Source organism: Larimichthys crocea, chromosome XXIII (assembly GCF_000972845.2).
Source record: "Larimichthys crocea isolate SSNF chromosome XXIII, L_crocea_2.0, whole genome shotgun sequence".
NCBI lineage: Eukaryota > Metazoa > Chordata > Actinopteri > Sciaenidae > Larimichthys > Larimichthys crocea.
This window is the reverse complement of record NC_040033.1, coordinates 8,645,731-8,667,197: the sequence shown is the minus strand read 5'-3', so window position 1 is coordinate 8,667,197 and position 21,467 is coordinate 8,645,731. Positions and strand designations below refer to the sequence as shown.

General features: G+C 41.3%; 1 protein-coding gene and 1 long non-coding RNA gene across 2 annotated transcripts; one reads left to right on the top strand and one right to left on the bottom strand.

Moving 5' to 3' along the window:
- Window positions 1-4,570: 4,570 nt before the first annotated feature.
- On the top strand, window positions 4,571-13,029 carry insig1 (insulin induced gene 1). The gene is made up of 7 exons (XM_010740880.3): window positions 4,571-4,996; window positions 5,217-5,593; window positions 5,673-6,020; window positions 7,924-8,048; window positions 8,322-8,488; window positions 9,092-9,191; window positions 11,046-13,029. Exons 2-7 carry the CDS (start codon window positions 5,536-5,538, stop codon window positions 11,073-11,075), a joined length of 828 nt encoding a protein of 275 aa, XP_010739182.3. The 5' UTR covers window positions 4,571-4,996; window positions 5,217-5,535; the 3' UTR covers window positions 11,076-13,029.
- LOC113744457 (uncharacterized) lies at window positions 11,353-20,962 on the bottom strand. The gene is made up of 2 exons (XR_003461548.1): window positions 18,316-20,962; window positions 11,353-18,269 (listed from the first exon to the last, which is right to left on the bottom strand). It is a non-coding gene; the product is annotated as an uncharacterized LOC113744457 (long non-coding RNA).
- Window positions 20,963-21,467: the final 505 nt, after the last annotated feature.

Below are 21,467 nucleotides of genomic sequence, written 5' to 3'. Positions count from 1 at the left end.
TCCATGCATACAGTGTTTATCACCTTGGTGCAATTTCCTTCAAAGATAAATACCTCAAGTGTTTCCTTTACAGTGAAATGGGTATTAAAAGGTCAATGGCAGCAATAATCTTAGCACGAGGAACGCTCACTGATGATAAGAGCAGCAGGCAGTTTCTCATAACAGAAACACAGTGACTGTACATCGACTTAAAGGAATAGTTCCACATTTCAGGAGCGACGCTTATTAGCTTTTTTTGCTGAGAGTTAGATGAGACGATTGAAACCACTCTACAGCCAACAGCTGTTTAGCTTAGCTTAGCATAAAGACTGGAAACGGGGGGGAATAGCTAGCCTAGCTTTGTCCAAAGGTAACAGACTACTAAAATGTACACATTGTTGCTACATAAAGGGTTTTAATCTTCTTGTTTAACTCTCAGCAAGAAATATGGATGTTACGGACGCCATATATGTGTTTTTTTGACTATGCCCAGGTGTATGGTCGCTGACCCCTCATTGGCCCCAACTGAAGAAGGCGTGGCCACCTTTGTCAATGCTTCTTGGAAGACCAGAGAATCTGGATTGGAGCTTCACCTGGCCCGACCGTCCAAACCGAGGAATCCAATCTAAAGATGGACCATTATTTAAACCGAAACCGCCTGGCAGTCGAGGCGGTTTGTGGTTATTGTGTGGAGTCGACTCGTTGTGAACTATATTGTGTATGTTAACTGGTGTTAATGTGTCTTTTGTGAAGGTTTTCGTTTGTTACTGGAACTAGGCTAGGTTTAGTTTGTTGCGACTGATTTACACACACATTTAGAGATCATTTCTGTTCGAGTCACTAGTTTTAGGGGTGGATAGCGAGGTTTTTTATTCCTGTTTTGATTTCATTTAGATCCTGGATCTGTTTTTTTTAGAGAGTTCTCCTTTTGTTATAGCAGCATGCGCTCGTCCTTGGTTCCCTAACAGTACCTCACCTCCTTTTGTTTAAAATCTGAATTTCATTTAAAACCAAGAACACCTGGTTTTATGTTGCTTCCTTTCCCTTTGAGAGCCAGCATGTAACAATGAATGAGCATAATTGACAAAACTCCTTTTAACAATAACCTTGAATAAAAGTCAATGGCATAGCAGAGTTTGTTTGTCTTGTGGCTCTAATTCAGGATATGTGTGTATCACCCCCATGTTCTTTCTGTTACAGTGTGATACACCCAGAAAATAAGCATGCTGTTCAGGAGTAAATGTAGGATCTGGCCATGAAAAAAAAAGGTGAGCTGCTCTGAAACAATTTTGGAGCTGAACGGTAAAGAACAAAGGGGCTGGGAGATTGCATCCTGGTGCCACGCCCTCAGGCTGTAGAGTCAGGGCCTTTATGGCACCCTTTGTTAAGCTGCTTGATACACTCTATACCCCAGAATCCCCTTTCATCTTTCATGGCACAGGGAGAGCGAACTACTGAAAAGGTTGTGTGTATCCAGGGTACCCAGAAAGCACGGAGGCAGTGGTATTGGAAAAAGGAGAAAGAAGATAAGAATTTTGAGCATGAGGATTGTTAACCTAGTGGTAAAAATTTATAGAAATGACCTGTTTGTACATGAAAATACCATCTTTATTAACAGGTTTTCTAAATATGCAGTACCCTAGCACTTAGAGAGGAGTAAATAAAATGATTTTGACACCAGAACTAGAAGGAATAAACAGAATGAAGCTGAAACGTAATGAACTATCCGAGAGGATGGATTAGGATGTTTCCCTTCATAATTTCACACAGGACTGAGGAAAGAAAATTGTCAAGCTTGAGTTTGATAGATCAATTTACCAGCTGTTCCAGCAGGCTTTTCCTTTAGCTATAATTGAATCCCTCCCAGTCTAACAGCATAATCTATGACACGCTTGATCTGCTATTCATTTGAAGTGTCGTAGCATCCTGCTTTATCTTCTCATGTGCCTGAGACCTCCTCAACACCAGCGCCGGTTGCTAGGAGCTATTTCCTATATGTAATTGTCATGGTTATTATGGCCCCGCATTAGCCAACATATGACTTGTGATTTCAGCTTCTACATTAACGCACATGTTACTGTCAATAGAGGCACTAGAAGCGGAATTAGGAATCCCGCAGGATTTTTGGCTGTTAAACATGTTTTCTTTCTTTAATCAATAAGATATTTTATGTGTGTTCTCGCGTGGAAGCTGTCTCAGGTCACACACACACAGGTTTTTTTGATAGATTAACACATACACACTCAAGCAAAGATTTACACACACCGACACCCCTTTTCCTGACACACACTGCTGTAGGCTTTTATCCTCAGGCACCTGGATTGCCAAGAATTACACAGAGAGAAACTTATTCATTTGGGGAACGTACACACACTCCTTCCCAGAGACAAGCCTTCAACAAACTCATTTTATCCTGAGGCAGAGAAAAATACTACTGCTGGATAACTAGGGGTGGTGTAGTACTTTGAGGCCTTGAGGAGCTCCCCGTAGGTGCAGCCTTCTTATTTTGACCTCCTTTCCCCTTTTGTGAAACTGTAAGGCTGTGGCGATTTATCTGTGTTACCCACATGGCTCACTGAAATTATGATATGACTGATGTCATTATCTATGGGTTGCAGCAAAGTAAATGCGTCTGAATGTTGGTTTAGGACCACAACGGCATGTTTGTAAAGAGGTCAGGATGTATGCCATTATATCCAAAAAAAGCTATGAAATGAGTGAGGAAGAAAAAGAAACCTGTTCAGATTATTAAAAAGTGGAATTTCTTCTCATCCAATAAGACATGCTGTATTTGTTCAAGCCTTCTGCACACACCAACATGAATCTAAGCACTCAGAAATGAGACGGGGACAAATGCAAACTTTTACAACCCTCAATTTACTTTCATGCTTGACTTGTTTGGCACAAAATGGTGAAACAGCTCCAGCGGAGTGCAGCTGTGACATTTATATTTAACCATTCAGTTATCGCTGCAATTTTAGGAATGGCATTTTCTCGTTCTATCGATGTGGAACCAATTTAAACTCAGTAAATTTGAATGTGCAGTCTGGAAACTGTAATACCAGCTATCCATATGTAAAACGAACAACAAAAAGCTGCTTTAGCTTCATCTTTTGTGTGACGACATGGTCAGTAACTTCAAAAGTAGCTTTCCCCTCCACCACATTTGCAATCACTGTTTGTAGCCTTGGACACAACGTGCTTTGAGCTAAATGCTAGCACCAGAATGCTAACATGCTCATGCAAAGCAAGTGTAATGTTTACTATGTTTAGCTTGGCATGTTAGCATAACATAACATATTCTAATCATTGTGCAGTGTGCCAAATTTTAGACATTTGACGTGAAAAAAACTGGTCAAACTTCACTTTTGAACAGAAGGATAAACTTGATGAGTCCTTCTTGAATATATAAGTTTATCATAGCACAGATGTGTTAACAGAAAAGATCTTGGTACATAATATTTGCATGGCCACAGTCAAAGAGGCTTCAACGCTGTTGCATTTCACACAGCTTTAAGGCAGTACAGTCCTGTAGGATCACACCACCTGGGAACAAAGTGGGCAGCTCTTGGTCAATGTCATTTCTAATATTATCAGAAAAGTCTGGACCAACTCCAAGGTCCCATTTTATCTTTAACTCCAGGCAACTCCAACTTAAAGCATGCAAAGTATGAAGGCCTCAGCAGCCTCATAGGGTAACTTCCATGTACATGCATGAATTAAACAATCCTTCATAGCCACAACTACAACAAAAGTCATTAGGATACATCATGTTGGGACCATGAATGTCTGTGCTGGATTTTGTGCCAGTCCATTAGATAATGAGCTTTGCCCTGCTGTGGCGCTAGAAGGAAAGTCAGGGGACTGCCAAAGTCATTAGGATTTAGTCATTTATTCAAACATTTCATGGCAATCCATCAAACCCAACAGAAAAACTGGCGTTTAAATTATGCTGCGAGCATGGTTAAAAGTCTCTGGTGTGCTTGCAATGTTTCCATAACTATATTCATAAATATAGTTATAGTTTTTTTTTAAATTCCCAGTAATTGGGGCATTGTTTTCCTCCACATGGCACAACAAATCAGCCATAAAAAAGGAAAGATAAATTCAGCAGTTGTGTTTCAGGCTTTGAAGCCGAACACTGGGTGACAACCAGAAAACCAGTTCCCCACATTGCACCCTCATTTGGTGCAGAACTCATTTTTAGTTCTGCATTTTAGCGCCACATAATTGCCAAGAAAACAATGAATACAATGCCCTGGGACATGAGCGCCACAGATAATTACACCAAAAAAAAAAAGAAAAAAAAAAGGTTTTTAATTAAAGCTAATTGAAAGGGAATGCTATCTGATTGATATGCTCTGTGTTTTTTTGTTTACCGAATTTGCTTTTGGTCATGAAGCATCATTTAATTTTCCCGAGCAAATTTGCATGAAAAAGATGATTCATCCACGGCATTTCTTTTTACAAAGTGCCAGCAGCTAAAATTCAAGAAATCTGACTTAGTCTGCGACTTTTTTTTTGACAGTTAAATATCTCTCACTCTCTCGCAGTACAGTTTAATCTCATAAAAATGTCTTCAAAACTATGTTTTTAACTACGTCCCCCTATGCATGTCCTCAGGCACAGCATGCACGTACAGATGTATGTTTTTGGGGTGGGTGGAGGCTTGTTATCGCAATGTCCTACATACACACAAGTTCTTGCAAAACATGTTTCCATGTTATTGTCGGTCCTTGAAAGACTATGTCATCCGGGCGTTGAACCCAATCCATTCACATTATCATTGACTGACGTGCGGGGGGCCCCCTACGTGCATTCCCTGCAGACCCACATCCTCTAACCTGACCTAAAGTTCAATAAACTTTACCAACAACAGAAAAAAAGGGTTGTCACTCATCCCATTCCCAAAGGCTTGCTTATATAAAAGGTAGCTGTGCATGAGATTGGGAGTAGTTTGCATAGGTGCAGCCTGCTGGGATAGTCACAGGACGTTGAGGAAGGGCGTTTAAGCTTGGTAAACACTTCTTTTTATAGAATATGGATCTCTACTGCAAGCTTTGGATGTCAATACTGAGTTTATTGTGGTGTTTTTGTTGTGTTTTGCAGCCCTACATTCTCATAATATCTATTAGGTGTAAAGCTCTTCAAACTGAGAGTTGCAAATGTTTTGCTACCTTCTTTTTTTTTTTTTTTTTTTTTTTTAAAGCACTTCTCTGTTTCCACTTTCACTTCAGGGCTCTCCAAAGCCTCCTCCTGGTTTTTGCGCGTCTGTTCCGGACAGAGGGGGCGGTGTGGGGTGGCCACACGTCATATCAGCCGCCGCGCTCTGATTGGCTGCCGATTCTCACCCGACACAGCTGTGATTGTTTTCTGCAGAGGAAGCTCTTGCCCCTGGTATGAGCTGTGTGTGTGTGTGTGCCGAGGAATGGAGCAGCACTGTATGTGTGTGTGTGCATGCATGTGACGACGATGTGAACAAACAACGTGATTGCAGCTCTAAGCAGGAAAACAAGGATTTTTCTTTATTATTATTATTATTTTGAAGACGCGCGGATGAACAGGAGTGTTGGTTTCTATTTGGACCAGGCACTGAAGACGTCTGGAGATCAAGGTAAGGCTCACAACTTATTTGACTTCTCTCTCTCTCTCTCTCTCTTGCATGTACTCATTTGTCTGTCCTCCTTCCGAAGCGCAAACGTGCCAAATGCCCAGACTAGAAGACCACTGCTGGAGCTGCTCCTGTGCATCAAGTGCTGAAACTAAGCATTCATCTGGAGCGAACTGGTTAGCATCCAAAGCTGAAGAAATGATGTCCATCATCACCTCGGTGCTCAGCAATGCATACGGCTCTCTGCACGACGTCCGGACGGCCAACCTCATCCGCAGGGGTCTCGTCCTCTTCACCGTCGGCGCGTCCCTCGCCCTGGTGCTCAACTTGCTGCAGATACAAAGAAATGTCACGCTGTTCCCCGAGGAGGTGATGACAACTTTGTTTTCGTCCGCCTGGTGGATCCCTCCATGCTGCGGCACAGGAGCCGGTGAGTAAAACCAACAACACACCTGGCTGTAAAAAAAGTGTTAATCAGTGCGTAATAGATAAGTTTTGAAGGAGAGTTTGACCTCTGTTATCTGGAAGTTTGACGCCAAGTTTGGGACAAAGGAATGTACAGAGGGGAGGGGTTACAGTGCAGGAGACTTTTCCATATATAGACATAATTATAGTGAATAAAAAGACACTGGAGTATAATTTTCCAATCATTTATGGGCGCGTAAAGTCTTGAAATCATGTTTGTGGGGTTACTATCTAACACACCAGACCGGGCAGTGACATAGAGCTGTTTTTAACAATCAAATGCAATAAAACAACACCTTCTTTTACTGTTACTGTGTTGAAAATTACTGTTATTATATGATCAGGTGGTAATGAATCATCACTGGGTTTTGTTTTTGATTATACAATCCTTCCTCTCTCAGGCTTTGATGTTTTTTTTTTTGTCTGGCAGTCAAACAGTTATGAGAAAAAAAACAAAAAGAAATGTACAGATGGTAGTGATTCTCGGCCTCTGATTGGCTGCAACAGCCAGGACACGAGGTGAGCTGCGCTCTGATTGGTCCGTGTCATAACGGGTGAGCTAAAAGTGGGGCGGGTCCAATTTTTTTTTCTATTTTTTTTTTTCTCTCTCTCTCTCTCTCAGAGCAGGAACAAGGAAGAAGAGAAAACGAGGTGTGAGCTCAGGACGAAAACATAACAACATGTAGACAGGTCTCAACTGTCTGTTGACATTAGACTGTCAGTTATTAATGTCTGGCGTGTCAAGCAGGAGCTTGTTTGACATCTTCATTGTTTAAACAGAAGCTTGAACGCTCAGTATCTCCTTGAGTCTCAGTGACCTCTTTCTTTAAATTAAAAGGTGCAGTGTGTAAGATAATATTCATACATGTATAATCACCTTAAAATAAGAATCTTTTTTTTGTTGTTTTTTTGTCTACAGAGTGGGAGCGGGTCCTCTTTTATAGATGCCGCCATGTTGAAACACCGTGTTTCTACAGTAGCCCAGAACAGACAAACTAAATTCTGACTCTAGAAATGAAGCAATGAAGCGATTTAGTCTACTAGATGCAACTAAATACAACACACTGAACCCTTTTTAACTTAAATTAATTCATTAAAAGTCTTTAAAATGTTAGAAAGTTGTGATATCCATCATGAATCCTACAACTGGAGCCAACAAGTTGCGTGTTTTATCTCGACCCAGTTGATCTTTTTCACAGCAGCCCGTTTTGACATGAAATACTTGGTGTTACCAGTGATGGGTGCTGCTGCTGTGGTGTGTGTTGGTTTTGCTGGAAAAGGTCTTTGTTAAAAAGTATATTAAGTTTCTAACATATAAAACCAGTAAGAAGAAAAAACGGGGCGGCGTTTCGCTCAGTTGGTAGAGCAGCCGCCCCGTGTATGACGGCTCAGTCCTTGCTGCGTAAGCCCAGGGTTCGAATTCGACCTGTGGCTCTTTCCCACATGTCATTCCCCGTCTCTCTCTCCCCGCATTCCTGTCACTCTTCAGCTGTCTCTATCAAAATAAAGCTTGAAAAGGCCAAAAAAAAATCCTTGGTAAGGTGGATATCTTTGCACTAAACAAGCAATTTAAAGACGTTACCATAGACTTCTTAGTGACTACAAACATAAAGAGGTGGTATGAAACCAGGAATTACTTCAGAAGATCATTAAAAGTCTTAAAAGAAAGAAATTAAAACAACAAATCTTAAATTCAGTTTAAGTGTACGCATGTGCCTAAAATGAGTCGCCAATTATGGAAGCACATGTTCTGCAAATAGAATAATCCCACACACAGCAGCTCCATGACAGGATTCGCCCGCTGGCGTTTCCCAGAATTTCTGCTTATCTTGTGTAATTTGGGTCTGTTTGCTTCTTCTTTTTCACAGCTGTTGTCGGCCTGCTGTACCCCTGCCTCGACAGCCATTTGGGAGAGCCGCACAAATTCAAGCGGGAGTGGGCCAGCGTCATGAGGTGCATCGCGGTGTTCGTCGGTATCAACCACGCCAGTGTTGTATCCTTTCCCAAAGAATTCACCTTGTAGATTCATAAACACGGATTGTTTTGTCAGTGTTGTCTTTCATTTTGGCTTTAGTCATAGTCAAAATATGATATGGAGAAAATGCATTGTGCGTCTCTAGTTTGCACAGTATCTAATGCAACAGGATGTCCTGATTTACCCTTAAGGAATGGTGGACTTTGCGGGTCCCGCAAATATTTGAGTAACGACTAATCCCATGCTGGAGTCATGCTGTTTGTCTTTGTCCTTAACTGCCTCGTAACACAGAAACTAAACATCGACAACACCGTGCAGCTCTCCCTAACACTGGCCGCCCTGTCCTTGGGCCTGTGGTGGACATTTGACCGGTCCAGGAGCGGCCTTGGTTTGGGCATCACCACCGCCTTCCTAGCTACTGTGTTCACACAGCTGCTGGTCTACAATGGAGTCTACCAGTAAGTTCTCACACCTCTGTAATAACAATACATGAGTGCTTCGGTTTCAGATCACACCCAAACTAAATACTACGTTACCTGGCTTAACTGTTATTCATGAAGCTGTGAGAATAAACCCCACCCTGGCGTGAATGAAGTAGATAAAGTAGCTGGAGGTACTTCCATCAAAAAAAAAGACGTGATAGAAAACACTTGAGGTAGTTGAGTTATATTTTGGGAAGCCCCATCGTCTCCGGCAGCCCAATTAACACGCCCTCCTACCGACTTTAGTGACACAACATCAGAAATACACAGCTGAGGAAAGGGACTGTTGATCACGGCATGAGGTTCAAAAGGCAGCTGCTGCATCCTGTGCTAATTTTACAAGGTAGAAAAAAGGAGGGAAGAACGGGAGGAGATGATAATACTTTCACTTCTTAGAGATGTGTCTTCAAGAGTCGATGTGTTTCTTATTCTGTGACACGACATTTAGCTTTTGGAGGGAATTGTGGTTTATTTTAACCCCTTCCAAAGAGGTCAGAGGTCACGATTAGCCACAGAACAGCATCACTAAACTTGCTCTACATTATAAAGAATAATCATAAGATGGTTTCTGTCTTTCAGGTATACGTCTCCAGACTTCTTGTACGTACGCTCCTGGCTCCCGTGCATATTCTTCTCAGGTGGCGTTACCGTGGGGAACATCGGACGGCAACTTGCAATGGTAAAATCTGCAAGCATTCATAATGTAATGTTAAAAGTTAAATATATGAACATGGTGAGGATGAAGTTTACTCAGCATCATGGGGTCTGTAACCTTTAAAAAAAACTCACCTCATCCTGTGTTTACCTGAAACTGAAGATTTTGTCCATAGGAGAGATAGACTGATGAATGACTTCTTCATGGAAAGGTGAAAAATTGACTGTCTCTGAAATATTTATATCAGTATTTCCTCAAAAATCACCCTCAAGGTCTCAAGAACAACACGAACGCCCAAAAGCCGAGACCCAGTGGTACAAATTATCATTCATAAGCAGGAAAAAAAGCAAATATTTAAGTTTCTTAGCTGAAAGTTTTAAACGTGTTACAAGTTAAACTGTCACACTTTTAGCTTCTGGGTGAACTCCTCCTTTTCTTTGAAGAGCTACCAAAGCACTTTTTAGTCCTGCAGGTTTCAGTGGAGTGTTTTTATAGTTTGCCAAGATTTTAATTCAGCGGTAAATATCTGTGATTCCGTGTGATGTCTTGAACGCTTTGGCCTGACATATGGGCACAAAATATCCCCGCACGTTCACCAGTATCAGCCTTCAAACATCCGCATCTGTGTAAACCGCTGTGACTTCAAAAGGACTCCCCCCCTGCACCACACATGCTTTATTTCCGATTATTCAGCTGAACCGCGACAGCCGATAACATTGTCGGATGGTTTTAAAGTCGTGCACTGGACGCCCCCTTTCCTTCATAATTATCCCATCAAGTCAGCTTTGATGTCTTCATTAAGCTCGTGCCCAGAAGCCTCACCTCATTCTGTCTGTAAAGTAAGAGTCCCGTCACTCCCTCAGTTTGACTCAGTGAAAGCGTGAAAGCAGATTAAGGGCTGTTGTTTTTCACAGTCGTGGCGAGACACAGAGCCAGTCAGGACTCGGCTGACCAGAGGGTCATTTGCTACTTGTTGTTTTTGTTTGTGATGAGGCCTGAGGAATGTTGGCACAAGTCTACACTCGTGGTTTTGTTCTCTGTTTTTCCTCTCTTTCGCCCCAGTGAGTCATTTATGAAAAGGATCAGGAAGAACATGAGACTCTTTTTACTGGAAATTGTTTTTTTGTTTTTTTTTTTCAAATGTTTTTTTATGAAGGATTAAAGACCGTTACTGTGAAACAATCTGTTTGGCAGCATTAACCACGCTGAATAAAAGCTCTTGTACTTATTAGACCTGCTTTAAAGCTCAATGACTAATAATTTTACCAGCTTATTTGAAGTCACAGTCGGATGTTTAGTTTGAAAGATCGCACAGTTCCGTACACAAAACATCTGATTACATTTACAAGTGTTTTGCGACCGCTAAAATATGCAAGCAATACGCATTTTTCTCCGGCTGTGTGAGCGACACTTTTCTTCCTTTTTTATTATAAAAAATGTTTAGTTCCCATTTGAGGAAAATGGGAACTGAAAGGTAAAAGTTCCCTTAAAAAAAAACCCAACAACAACATTAAAGTCGTCCTGATTTGTTCTTAAAGCGACAACAGTTTATCTTTCACAGCAAACCGAAACTGTTGTGTTCACGTGTGACTCACAACTTAAAAATGAGTCACCCCAGGCTGTTGAAAGTCACCAGAACATACAACAGCAGATTGACTGAGTGACATTTCGCTGAAGGACTTCTCTCGCTTTACGACGGTTCATAAATCTACTTGAGTACTTGCCGAGGATTCACTTTTAGCCAATAAAGAAGCTGTTGTCTCTACTGTGTAACTTGCAACTACAGATACTCTAACCGCTCTTCTAAATACTGCATCACATTGATCGATTTGATATGTTATCAACACCGGGCTTCTTCTTCTGTCTCCCCCCCCTCAGGGCGGTGTCGAGAAACCCCACATGGACTGAACGGCGGAAACCTTGAAAACCAGGAGAAGAAAACATGGACAAGTTGTGTGGAGAACGAGAAGAATAACAGGAGAAAAAGGACTCATTGTTTTGACTTCATCCTTTGTTCTCATAACAGAGTGCGGGTCAAGGGAAGCCCCTCATAACGTGTCATGTCCTCTGCACCTCCTTGTGGCCAAACAACCGCTCCCTCCCACCTCTGTTGTACTCCGTGAGCATTAAGGCTTCCTTCACACTAGACGGGAGGATGGGGTTTGCCTTTTTTTTTCTCTTTTTGTTGTTGTTGTTTTTGAAGTGACAGATTTTATTTTTCACGCTGGAAGTATGTATCTTTCTGCAGTTGATGGAGTGAAAGCGTGTGTGTGTGTGTGTGCGCGTGTTCTTTAGCGTGGATGTATCCAGAGGAAACGTGAAGGGGTGCTACGGTGTCTGTTTTTGTTTTTTTAAACCTGAATTTAATATGATGATGAAAGGGAAATGTTGCATGAGTGTCTTCACTCTCGCATAGCAATGTATTCAACTGCCTCGGCTGCATCGCTGAGGCAAAAGGGGAGATCCCAGTCGAACCAAATTAAGTATTTATTTTTTACTTCCCCCAAACCAAATGTAATGTATGTTCGATAATGAACGACACCTCCCAGTTTGAGAGAAATAGTTTGCTGAGAGTCGCCTATGGCCATCAGCTCGTTAGCTTAGCTTAGCACAGAGACTGGAAGCGGGGGGAAACTGCTAGCCTGGCTTTGCCGAAGGTTACGGAATCTGTTGTTGTTGGTTTAATTTGAACTTTAAAAAGCTAATCTGAAACCTATCCACAGATGAGCGTGGTATGAGTCTTCTCACCTAAGTTGATACAGCAGAGGAATGAAGAGAGACAGGAAATATGTAAAGGAGTGCCAACTGCCAGTTCGCGCTGGCTGATATTCACTTGCGTATATATGATGACATGTACTTCAAGTGTTCACACATTTTGGGCGGAAACCGCAAAAGATTTTGGTTCCTCAATGGGAATGAGTCGTATTCACCTGTGAACAGTATCGCAGTACCCGCACAAGCTTAACATTTGACTTGCCGGATAGCTACTCGGAGACTTTGTTTCGTCTCTTGTAAGTTTCAGACGGACAAACTAAAGATTGTTTAATCGGGAGGAGGGAGAAGACGTCAAAGCAAAGAAATGCCAGCATGCCACCTTCTTTTAGTTTGTTATATCATCAGCAGAGTGACGAAGGCCGCCGCAGTGAGAATGTACCAGGAGTATACTACAACAACTTTCGCCAGCATTTGTGGTTAATGTCAAAACAGTTTGTATAACACTTTCCAGTGATGATTCTTTTTTTTCTTCTCCCCCTTTGTGACCAGGTGTTAAATGTCTTGGTAGAACAGACCTGTGATTCCCACGGAGACGAACATTTTTACTGTGCGACTGTACACGTTTTCCACTTCAAACTGTGTCCTTTTAAAACTTAGCGCTAGTAGTTTGGGAATATACGCCGGTTTGAAGGAGAGGGCAGGACATTATTATTACTTAAGATTTGCAATCTGTGATTGCCTGTGTATTATAGAATGTAGTGCTTTTGTCACTATAACAGTTTTTAGTTTTATCATTTGTACAAACATAATGACATTATTGCTTGTATGTATAATGGCTTGCCTATGTAATCAGACAGGTATTACCATACTAGACCTACAGTATGTTAGTTAGAGTTTGGGGGTCTAGAGGATTAAGTGCAATCAGAGTATTCATGAGCCGATTATTCTTCCTTATTTATTATTTCTGACAAAGGCTTAAAAAAAAAAAAGAAATATAACTTGTAAGTATATGCAGTGTGGATACTTCAAAAAAAAAAAGCAATAACATCTTTGTTTTTCTTACATGCCTTTTAGAGTCAATACCAATGACTCTCACCATAGAGAGAGACGACATAAGAAAATATATTGTGTCAAACAAAAAAAAAAACAAATCTCATTTTAGTAGCATTATCGAAGGAAACCTGATTTATTTTTTTAAATACTTCTTTCAGGGCAGATCACGTCAGGTCGAATCTGCTTACATTCAGGTGTGCTAAACTGAAGAGGAAGCTTTATTTTTTGGAGGTGGTGAAGCACCTTTTTTTTATTTTTTCTGTGTTTGTTTTGATGTTTCTGTGTGTCTGATATTTCAGCTGTGTGTATCATTTTTGCTACCATGGATTTAAGTGAAAAATAAAAAAACACCTGACAAGGAGAACTTTGTGTAGTCGTCGCTCACATACGGGGTTGGGTTAAATGATGTAAAAATTAGTTTATTAGAAGAGGTAAATATAAGATTTATCTTCATGGCACTTCACATATAACCTCTATCTAGCTTCTCTTTCCAGTTACATAAACCTGACACCGACGTACGTAATGTAACTGAGCTTCAACCATTCAATCAGCCTTGGATTACCAGACACTAGCCTAATTGCACATCTCCACAGCCTTAATAAAACAATAGCCCTCTACATTTATTTTTTTTGTTTGGTTTTTTTTTTGGAGGAGGGGGGGTGTCAAATGCTCAATTGCACCGGAGCTTTCTGTGGCGCTGACGACCGCATTTTGTTGTGTCTGCTGTCACGGACAAGTTGAATAGATGAGGACAGTCTTTTGTCCGGGGTCTCTGTCAGTCTCCAGAGCCATTATAATGTCTTCGGCTGCATCTTTCCTCTCTCTGCTCTGTAAAACCCCTCCCTACTCACCCTCCCCAAAAACCCCTGAAACTACCCCCTCCTACCCCCTGTGTGTCACTGGGATCATGAGGAACTGCCCCCCCGCACTCCCTCCCTGCTCTGTCTACCCCCTCTCTCTGAAACACGCCTTTCTGGAGGGCAGACTTCTATTTATACCTAGCGGGGGACTGACAGTTAACCTTTTGCACTGGGGGAAATTTCTGGGAGTGGGGCCAATATCTGTGGGCTATTCTGAATAAACCCCTCATTCTGTGAGCCTCTCTATACATCTATGTATTTATGAATGTGCCATCTCTCTATCTATCTATCTATCTATCTATCTATCTATCTATCTATCTATCGGTTTGTCTGTCTGTCTGACAGGCCAACGATCCAGCGCCACACGCCACTTCTTCTCCTTCTCTCCCTCCTCTTTCAGTCTCCTCCTCTTCTCAGGCAGAATAATTGGCCGGGCTTCAGCCTCCTTTCATTTCCAGCCACAGCAAACTGAAAGACTCCATTAGAGTGGCTCCTTATTGCCAAAAGAACTCCCCCCTCTCTCTCTCTCTTTCTATCTCTCTCTCTCTCTCTCCGTCTTCCTCTCTCTGTCGAGGAGACAAGCCCGGGTCCATCTGATCTATTGATCTGAGCCATCTATAGGCTACACTCATTCAATTTCGTCTCCTCGCAGCACCTTTTGTGTTTTGATTATGTCTTCTATAGAGCCCTCTAATTTGCTGCAGAGAGTCAACCGCCGGTAAACATGAAGACAATGATGTTAACATTTAACAAGTCTTAAAACTCGAACAGTATCTACCCTCTGTAAAAGCACCGGTGGGTCAGTCAGTACAAACACATGCTGTGCGGCCAAACATTGTTCAGATCTATCAGATTTGAAATTTTTAGTAGAGATCCCAAAGTTCCCAAAGATACCAAATATGTCAGGATACATTTTGTGTGTAAAATGATGCAGAAAACACCTAGAATATTTATTGTGTTTGAAAGTCATTTAGCTTTAATGAAGAGATGGAACAGGCCGATACTGAATACTGTGTATGTGCGACTTAAGGGGAGTCTTTCTTGAGATAATTGTGTCTTTTCGGGGCTTTAATGCAACTTTTCCCCAGTTTGTTTTGAGACTTTTCTTAACGTGGCCATGTCTTACTTAACTTACTGGCAAGCCAATTACAGAAAAGGATTGATTTGCATGTTTAAGAATGAGAAGCCATTTTCATTTTCACTTTTTCTGCGGCTTAAATGTTTTATTACATTTTCTTTTTTTGGGTTTCACGGCAGACAATAGAAAACATCAGGTCATCAATAATCCTGTACAGCTGTAAAGCTAAATAAATCAATGAATTAATGTCTTTATGTTTCATGGAAAGAAAGAAAGACACAAAAAGAGACATAAACATTCAATAGTCTGAAATCAAAAACACAACACTGTGAATAAATATGAGCTGTTATCTGTTATAAAACGTGTCTGTAGTCATTTCTACTCACCTTCGGGCCCTTCAGCAGTCTCTTACTCAGACTCTGTGCGTACAGGTGGCCTGACTCTCTCTCTCTGAACACAAGCCTCTGCTGCAGACTTCTCCTGTCACCTCACTCCGCCTGTCACTCACATTTAAAAGTCTCTCAGTTGCTTTTTTTTTTTTTTTCTTGACAAGATGTCTGTGTCCCTCCTGGACTGGACCTAAAGTTAAATCTTAACATCTAGTTTTAAAAGTTGAAACACGTTGAATATGGAGATGGAGAAGGGGCATTCTGGAGAGTGCTGTGTAATAGAGATTACAGTGCTGTCTGCTCAATAGTGATTGCTTTTGTTACCACCAGATGACAGTATTTATCCTCTCAGCTTGTCTGGACATTATTACCATGACATCTGTGGACCCCTAGTGGAGGGACAAGGAACAGTAATGTCTTACAGGGCCTGATCTTACAATGCAAAAAGGGTTTAACTTGTTCATGCATCTACTTTTATGAAGACTGGATTTAGAAAACATAAATCTCCTTAAGGTTTAGACAAAAAAACAGGCAGATAGAGTGTGTTTATGGAGGTTAATGCATGTTCAAGAATGCAAATGTTGCACAGAAAGAAGAAAACTTTAGACAATCGTATCAAATATTGTTCTTTAAAAAAACTCAGATTTTATTTACAGCCTGTCCAAGACCACTGATAAACATAAAAATTCAGATTCTAAAAAGATAATTTATTAAACGGTGGAAGGGATATTATTCCTGGAATATTTATCTCACACTGAACTGAGTGGGTAGAGTCACATGCATGATAGAAAAGGTCAATGAAATGGATTGAGTGTGGAGAAAATCATTGCACACTCTTATTTCTCTGCCAAAAGGTCTTCTGTGGCATTAATGTCCTGCTCTCTGATATATAATGAAAGGCTGTGTGTGTGTGTGTGTGCGCACTCAGGTCTGTGTGGGTCGTTTAGGTCTACTGAGTCTTCATTACACCAGAGCTGGGTCCACTCCTGTCCTCTGCCCTTCGCTCATTGCCTCTCCCAGTGCCGGGCCAGGAATAATGAATTACAGTGGATGCCATGGGGGGGCTGAGTGAGTGGCTCAGAAGTGGACTCCATTTTAGCTCAAATTACCTCTCAGATCCCATTCAAATGGCAGTCTCAGGCTGCTCTCTGCCTTCTCCACGTAGGCCATCCCTGTCTGGGATGAAATGATCCGTCCACACCTTTTCCACGTTTACTCATTTAAGAAGCTGTTGATACCATTATTTTGTTTTTTGTGGTCATTCCTCCGGTGCTTTAGGTCAAATCCGAGGAAAATCAAATGAATAAAAGCAAAGCATCTACATAAAAAACACAGGGACTACCTGCACTCCCTGTGTTTTCGGCATCATCTCCAGCAGTGTAAACAACAGTTCACGTCTCAGTGGGATTTATCAGTTCAGTCAGCATGCTCAGCCTTGTGTGCCATTCCTGTTGATTCCTCCTCTTCCTTCCGCAGGACAATAATAAAAATGACAGCATAAACCTCAGGTGATGGCACATTATGCATGCCATCCAAACAAATCCTTCCCAGTGTAAATTAAACACACCCAGTGCATCTTACAGCCCAGATCAGACTCTGTAAATCGAGTGGGGTAATAAGAATAACTGAATAAAAGGTAATGGAATAAATCAAGGTGAGCATTTCCATTGCATGATCTATCCTGAGAGGCAGGCAACAACAACAACAACAACAACAAAATAACTCTGCATTTTGTGGAAACTCACAGAGTAGTGGGCTAAACGTGTACACCAGATGTCAATCATGCCCTTTGATTAGTTTCCTATAAATAATCAAAGAATTAAATATGAGGGGAAGCTCTGGAAGTTTGGATTCAACACATTTACTCAGTGATTTTAAGATTAGCTCTGTTAGATTCCTCTGTTTTGGGGCTTCAGCTGTGTAAATGAGACACATATTTATCAAAATATCAAATATGAAAAACACTCCTTCAATCATTCAGACTGTGTATCCTAAAAAATCAATAGCACAGACACCTGTTGTGTGGCAGAAATCACACACACACACACACACACGGATTTAAACAACCGATCTGTCCACAAACACACACACACACACACACGTGCACGAAATATGTCATATGTCACCTACTTGAATATTGTCAAAGATGCATAATCATTTGCATAATCCAAATCATGCTTGCAGCCCTGTTTAGGATGCACTAAAGGTCGATGTTTGTCATGTTTTAATTAGTCTTCATTAGTAGGCGTAAGAGGCATTTCTGGGAAGCAACAGGCATGCAGCCTATTCATCTCGCTGCTGAGAGATGCACAAAAAGTTGGCAGGCTAAATCCATCTGGGAAAGTTATTGCGCCTTAAAATGGCCTTTGACAGAGTGCCCCCTGATAAGTGACAAATTCACAACATATCTGCGACTGGGGGGTAAAAACAACTCAGGTGCAACAAGGGGGTGAAAGGGACTCCGTCGCACATGGTGCTTTCAGGGGAGTCCAGCACTATTTTGGCGAGTTAAACGGCGCAAGGGCGCGATGCCACACAGGGAGAGGGGTCGAATAACCGCTTATGACTGACCTCCTTCCACTATAATTAAAGTTGCAAGCTAGACCCGGAGACATAACAGAGATTGTTGCTCCCATTTGGAATGAAACAGAAATACACAGGAGGGTGATGGGGGGGGACTGGATGTCATATCATGGATTTTTTGGTCCACTTTCAGGAACGTGTCTGTGCTGTGATATGAGCATAACTGGATTGTACAAAAAAAAAAAATAATAATAATCCAGTCAGGCTGCAGATTGTAGGGTCGCAGCTTGAATCTACTGCTTAAACTGAAGATGAATACATTTGGAAATGGGTGAAATGCACCTTTGCAGAGATGCAGTGATCGCAAACTCAGTCCTTTTCTATGATTTACATAATATTTACATATGAGGAGCTTTTTAAAGAATATATATAAATATAATAGATTTGGACTGTTTATTTCACTGGCCTGCCTGCGTGCTTGAACCTGCTCTTAGTGTACAAAAATGTGAGTTTATTCTGCAGCAAGTAACCTGCTCTTAGTGTACAAAAATGTGAGTTTATTCTGCAGCAAGTGCGTTCCACCTGTTCCTCCTTCCTCGTAAACGCAGGAGCTTGGAGACAGGTGCATGTGGCATTTGGACGATCCCAAACCCGTAAAGCATCCTGGGTGCACAGGTTGCATCGTGGTGCAAGAACTTCAGAGGCCACCGAGTCAAATGGAGGGAGGGGCGGTGGTGGTGGTCGGTGAACATCAGGTGGACTGCTGCGCATCTCTTAACGTTACATTAGGTTTCCTTTGAGGTGCGTTCAGCGGCACGTTTTCATTCCCCCTCCTCTTGTTCCCCTCCTTTTCAACTCCCCCCCTCACCCATGTTGCATGGCAACCTATTTGTTCTGTATAACTGAGAATGTAAACCCATTAACCTTACGGAAATAGACAACACGTGCAGTCCATTCTTTCCTGTCACAAGTTAAGACGTCCGGACACGTAAAGTCCTGCGCAACAGCTGGAAAACTCTCCAGCAGCAGCAGGTCAACGTGAGGGACAGTGAGGGCCTGACACCAGTTGAGCATCACTCACTGGGACTGTAAATCTACCTGATGCATCCGGAAATGAGAAAATAAAACTCATTCATGACTTTTACGCATTTGTTTTGGCGAAAAAAGAAAAAAAAAGGAAAGAGGGAACTTTAGTGTGCCTCTTTCTCCATTAACTTTTTTCCTTTTTAAAAACCTTTTATATCCTTCCTCGTTGATTCTTAAAGTCACATATAGCAGCCATTCTTACTAAACACGAATGCTGGAAAGTCTCTGCTGCAGTAAATGGAGCAGAACTTTAATTAACATCATTGCAAACACCTGCACTGTTTCATGTCAAAATGGCTGCTGTGAAAAGAGGCTTAAAACTCCTCTCTCAGACCTTTAAATCATTTCAAAATAAAATAAAAAAAGATTCGTTTTCAAATGAAAGCGATGAGTTTTTATCCCCTTTTCCATTTTTGTGTTTATTATTGTAACTTTAATTTATTTTTGGGCATCTTATGTAGTGTTTTATTTTTTTAAAAGCTTGAGCTCGCCGTGAAGTTCTTTATTTCACAATAAAAGAGAAATTGAACAAACTGACTCTTCGTGTTCCTCCATCCAGTTTTAGGTTTTACTCTCAGGGCTCATACTAATCCTGTTTTAGGATGAATACACAAATCACTGAGTTTGTTTTTTTTTTTTTTTTTAAACAAAACTGTATTTTCCACTGCGAGACTTGGAGACAGAAATCAGAATTAAATTTGGTGGAATTGTCACAGCGTGAATCGTTATTTTCACTAAGTTTTTATATCGGTCAGGGTTTTTTTTTTCTACATCTAACACAGCTCAATTAAAAACAGCTACAGAAACTTTCCACTTAGTTTTGTGTCTCTTTAAATAAAAAATAAAAATAAAATAAAATCCTCTCCAACAGGGTGTGGATTCAGACAGAAGAGCTGCAGCTTCGTCTGGAAGAAAATTCACTTTTTTTTGACACTTTAAGAAATATTAAACGTGAGAGGAGGAAAAAAAAAACACAATGCCATTCCTCTGAACGTTTTTCTCCTATTAGTGAAGCATTCAAGAGTTTGGCTGATGGGAACTCAGCTGCATTCAATTAGCCTTCATCTAATTTAGCTGAGGCCTTAATTGCGCTCAGGGTGGTGCAGTTGTTTTGTTGCTAAGCTCTGTTTGAGACTTCTGTGGAGAAATACGAGCCGCTCCTTAAGAACAATCCCAATTCAAATGAGACTTATCTACGCCAGAGCGATCAGACGGATTAAGAGTTATTAAAACCTATAAAGGGCTGAAACCAGAAAATTCAGCAGCCCCAAAGTCCGCTGCTCGGCGACTCCAGAGGATTTCTCTGTAAACACATTCACAGCAAAAAAAAAATAAAAAATATTATATAGACATCATCTCCATACAGTGATGTCTGATGAATAAACAGAGGAGTAAAGGTTGATGTCTGGAGGGTGATTCACCAATAGAAACACGCATGTTTAGCCTAAAAATAAAAAGCCAAACTTTAGTTTTCTATCATGTTATGACTTTTAGAAGAATGACAAGTAGCTTTACATATAAACTATATGATGATATGAAGATTTAACAAGTAAAATTAATCACTAATGCATTTTTACGCACGCAGTTCGTATATTATGCTGCAAAAATCTCCATATCTCGACGCAAAATGTGCCAAATAATTGTTGTTTGTGATATAAACTGACTTCCCCCCCTTAAATTCAACATATTGTACTTTCCCTGAAACAATGGGGCATAGTAAACAGGCCGAACTCCCTTATCAAAATCCTAAATTTTATTTAAGGTCAATTTTATTCCAAGACTAGTTGACTTTTTGCAGTGTGGACTACACGCAATTAAACCCGTTTCTAATCGTCTCTAATTCGGCCGCCATGCTCTTGGCTGACCCGGGATGAAAAAAAAACAGGGGGGGCAACGAGCTTCCAGGGACCCACAAAAGCGCAACAACAACAAAAAAAATCATACAGGATCATCAAATGGAGGAGAGACGTGCTTTTCAGGTTTTGAAAGGCACAGGAAGCTGGAGGATTTTGGTCCCGACCCCTGCATGGTGACAGAGCTGATATCTTAGAGACCCCCATTCATCTAGAGGGGAGGGATGGTGACCGGGGGGAGGAGGGAGGGAGGGAGGGAGGGGGGTGCTGAGGGTACGGGGTAGGGGTGGAGGGGGATCAGGGTGCATCTGCAGAGGTCCCACCGCCCTCTGATCTGTGAGCTGGCACACATCACGGCGTCCATTCACAAATCCTCCTTCTGCGCGTCACCTTTTGTAGTACTCCATAGTACTGAGCGCTGGTGACGTGTAAGACAATCCTACCAAGGAAAATACAGAGGAAAAAAATAGGTTATAGGAACTCAAGGACAGGGCACATGCGCACAATGCATGCGATTTATTATAGTAGTAGTAGGAGGGGTGTGTGTATATATATATGTGTGTGTGTGTGTGTGAGGATGGAGGGAGGGAGCTATAAGTGAATATGAAATAGATCCAGTTGCTGGGATTTATAGTCTGCATAGAAACAAAATCAGACTGCGCTACCAGCATTGAAGTTTTTCTAAAAAAAAATAAAAATCATATACATATACATATATATATTAACCCTTCCATGCAAAGCAA

What these genes read in the sequence shown, in the direction of transcription:
- insig1 (XM_010740880.3), top strand. Translation starts at nt 5,536, where the DNA reads ATGAACAGGAGTGTTGGTTTCTATTTGGACCAGGCACTGAAGACGTCT. An exon ending in GTCTACAATGGAGTCTACCA is followed by an intron (nt 8,489 to 9,091) that starts GTAAGTTCTCAC and finishes TCTGTCTTTCAG; the next exon opens with GTATACGTCTCCAGACTTCT. An exon ending in TCGGACGGCAACTTGCAATG is followed by an intron (nt 9,192 to 11,045) that starts GTAAAATCTGCA and finishes CCCCCCCCTCAG; the next exon opens with GGCGGTGTCGAGAAACCCCA.